The 3,178-nt window shown below is 38.7% G+C and overlaps 1 protein-coding gene across 1 annotated transcript in view; it reads right to left on the bottom strand.

The window, feature by feature from the left end:
- The window catches only part of SELL (selectin L), a gene marked incomplete at both ends in the record, with an annotated part of 61,136 nt that extends 59,002 nt beyond the window's left edge, over positions 1–2,134 (bottom strand). Inside the window, one exon of the mRNA XM_079723838.1 lies at positions 1,994–2,134. Within this exon, the coding sequence (XP_079579964.1) occupies positions 1,994–2,134 (141 nt within the window). The remainder of the gene's footprint in view (positions 1–1,993) is intronic.
- Between the last annotated feature and the right edge of the window lie 1,044 nt (positions 2,135–3,178).

The following is a 3,178-nucleotide window of genomic DNA, read 5'->3' as shown; positions in this document are numbered from 1 at the left end:
ACAAAAGAACACAAGTCAGACCACTTCACTCCCCTGTTCAAAACCCTCCAACGGCTTCTCATCCCACTCAGAGTAAAATTTAAAGTCCTTACGTTGGCTTACAAAGTCTTGGATGGTCAGGTCCCTGCTCCCTAGTCATTTTTGTCCTCTGAGATTTCCATTGTTTTTTGTAAGCTCAGCTATTCACTTAAAGCAAGCTGTTGTAATCCACCTAGCAATTGTTAATATTATACTGGTAGGGGTTTTCAGAATATTAATCCTCCATATTTCCAGAAGGAGAAGGTCCAGCATTCAGTAAATATCAGTTAAACAAAAGGATGGATAAATGGATAAACAAACCCCTTCCTGGTCATAAACTATAAATGACATTTTTTTTAAAGGGAAGACTTTACCTTTTCTTCTTAGTCATTATTTTTCTGGATATCTTTGTTACTCTATTAGTTTTCTGGACATTTCTGTTCTTCTTTAAAAATTGTAGAAATAGCCAGAGCTTTCTTCAGAAAGCTAGTTTTGGTCTTCTGGCACCCAGCCAAAATTATATCATGCCCCAGGGTTGCATGATGTCTACATGGTATCCCAACACTTGAGGCCCTTGTGAGAGAGAAGGAGCAACCTTAGGTCCCATCCAAAGTTTTCTTTCTTTCTTCCTTTCTTTCTTTCTTTCTTTCTTTCTTTCTTTCTTCCTTCCTTTCTTTCTTTCTTTCTTTCCTTATTTATTTATGGTGTGTGTGGGAGCTATGTAGTGACCATTGTCAAATATGGATGCAATCCATTCACTTTTTCATACATTTAAAATTCTGCCCTTATATCAAGGTAGATTTCTAGAAGACTTGCACCACATCAGCTTAGCCTCTCACTAAATTCCTCTCACTGAGTTCACCAATGCTGTTTTTTTTGACTTTTATCAAAGCTTTTTTTCATATGGATGTCTTTGAATCATATGGATGGATCTTACATTTGTTGAAAACATTTTTGGGGGGAATACAGTGAGAAATTTGCTTTAAATTTAATACAGATTTACCTATGCTATGGAATATGACTCAGCCATAAAAAGGAATGAAGTCCTGATATATGCTGTAAAACAGATGAATCTTGAAAACATTATGCTAAGTGAAAGATGCCAGTCACAAAAGGACAGATATTGTGTGATTCCATTTATATGAAATATCTAGAATAAATAAGTTCATAGAGACAGAAAGCAAAGTGATGATTGCCAGGTGCTAGGGGGAGGGGAGAGAGGGACTGACTGCTTAATGGGTACAGGATTTTCTTTTGATGAAAATATTTTCAACTAGATAGGGGTGAAGTTTGCATAATATTGTGAATGTACTAAATAGTATTCTGAATTGTACACTTTAAAATGGTTGCTTTTATGTTGTATAAATTTTGCCTAAATTAAAAAATAATAGTGCACATTCAGCCTAAAGAGAATATTTGGGGTAAGAAAGTCACAGGGACATGGTAGCAGTGACTTAAAGGATGGTCAGGAGAAGAGTAATTATTAGGCTATGGTCCCCAAAGGGCAGAACTAGATTGAGTAGGTGAGCACTATAAAACCATCACAAAATCAGAGAGATTGGAATACCGAAGGACCATTTGCTCACCATGAGATAGTTGAGGGAAGGGTCATCGAACGCCATTGAAAGCAGCAGCCTACATCCATAAAAATGACCAATGCCCAACCCTTCCCTAGCCTACACTCCCAACAAAGATGACCACAAGGTTGACTTGTTCACTGCTGCCAGCCAAGGCTGCATTCACTGCAGTTGCCAACATTAGTTTATCATGGATAGAAGGAATGCACAGCCCCACACAACAACCAGTAGACCTCACTCCAGGCCAGAGTTAGACCTAAATGTCCATCCTCCTCCACAATCCTTTCAAGACCAAATCCACCACAGCTGCCTATTTTCCTTACACTTGGAGTGTAAGCCCCTCTGATCACCTTCCATTTCCTAGACAATTCACCCAAGTTGCTGTCTCCTGACCTGACCTTTCTTTTCTTCCCAAACTCTTCCTTGCCATCCTCTGTAATTCCTGTTTTACAATCAACAAACTCCGATATATCCTCCAGTTCCTCTCCAAAACTTTCTTCTACCTCCTGCTTTAATAGAACCTGACCTCCCAAGAACATCACTTCCCCTGCAGATCTCTCAAGGTCATAATGTTCTCTCACACTCCGCACACCTCAGGGTTGGAAAGCAGAGTTGATTGTCCTCCTTTATGATGAATGCCTCTTACCACTCTTTGTTCTTCCAGCCCCTTGTAAAAAAAAGAAAAAGAAAGAAAAGAAAAGAAGAAATAAAATAACCCTGCTTCTTTGAAGCTCATGACATTGAGATATATGATCTTCTCACTGTTTTCATTGCAGCAACCTACCAGCCCCTCATACACTGATGACTTTGGCACCTAGCTCCTGGACTTCCTTCCTCTTTAAGCAACTCCTGTAATCCCATATGACATCACTATCCAGGTGCACTACCCATCCCAGAGCTTGGATTCCCAGTTCTACAATAGCATGCTCCTCCACTCAGCTTGAGCTACCTTCTCTCCTGGACATAGCCAGAACCTTGACATCACCCTTAAATGTTATCAACTCAAAAAATCATATAATCAAGCATCCCACTCTTTAATCACAGTCTCCTATTCTTGTAATTTATTACTCAAGTATCTCATTGCATTGCCTCTTCACTCTACCTCACTGAACCTCTAGGTCATTAACTAGTTCCTTTATTTCTAGCCATCAGTTTGCTCCTTCTTTATTTCCATTCCATGCTGTACTGTTGCAAAACATATTTTGCTATATAACTGGCTTTAAAATTTTTGCCTTCTGAGACAACTCATTCCATTTGTGAAAAGCAGTCCTGCTCCTTAGGATGAGCCCAAATCTGCTTTCATTTGTCCGCTTATTTATTCATTGATTCAATAAATATTTGTTGAGTATCTACTATGTGTCAGGAATATGCCAGTTTCTAGATATATAGCAATGAATAAGGTAATTTGTTCCTACTCCTGAGAAACTTAAAATCCAGTGGGAAAGACAGATATTCAACAAATAACTACACATATAATTATTTAATCACAATTAAAGGAAGGAAGAATATGGGCTGTGAGAGAATTAAAGAGGTGCCGTTCTGAGAGCTATCAGTGGGAATCAGTTGATGAAAGTTACTAAAGG

Source organism: Hyperoodon ampullatus, assembly GCF_949752795.1.
Source record: "Hyperoodon ampullatus genome assembly, chromosome: 2".
In the NCBI taxonomy this organism is placed as follows: domain Eukaryota; kingdom Metazoa; phylum Chordata; class Mammalia; order Artiodactyla; family Ziphiidae; genus Hyperoodon; species Hyperoodon ampullatus.
The sequence above is the reverse complement of the archived record's forward strand: the minus strand, read 5'-3'. Positions and strand labels throughout refer to the sequence as shown.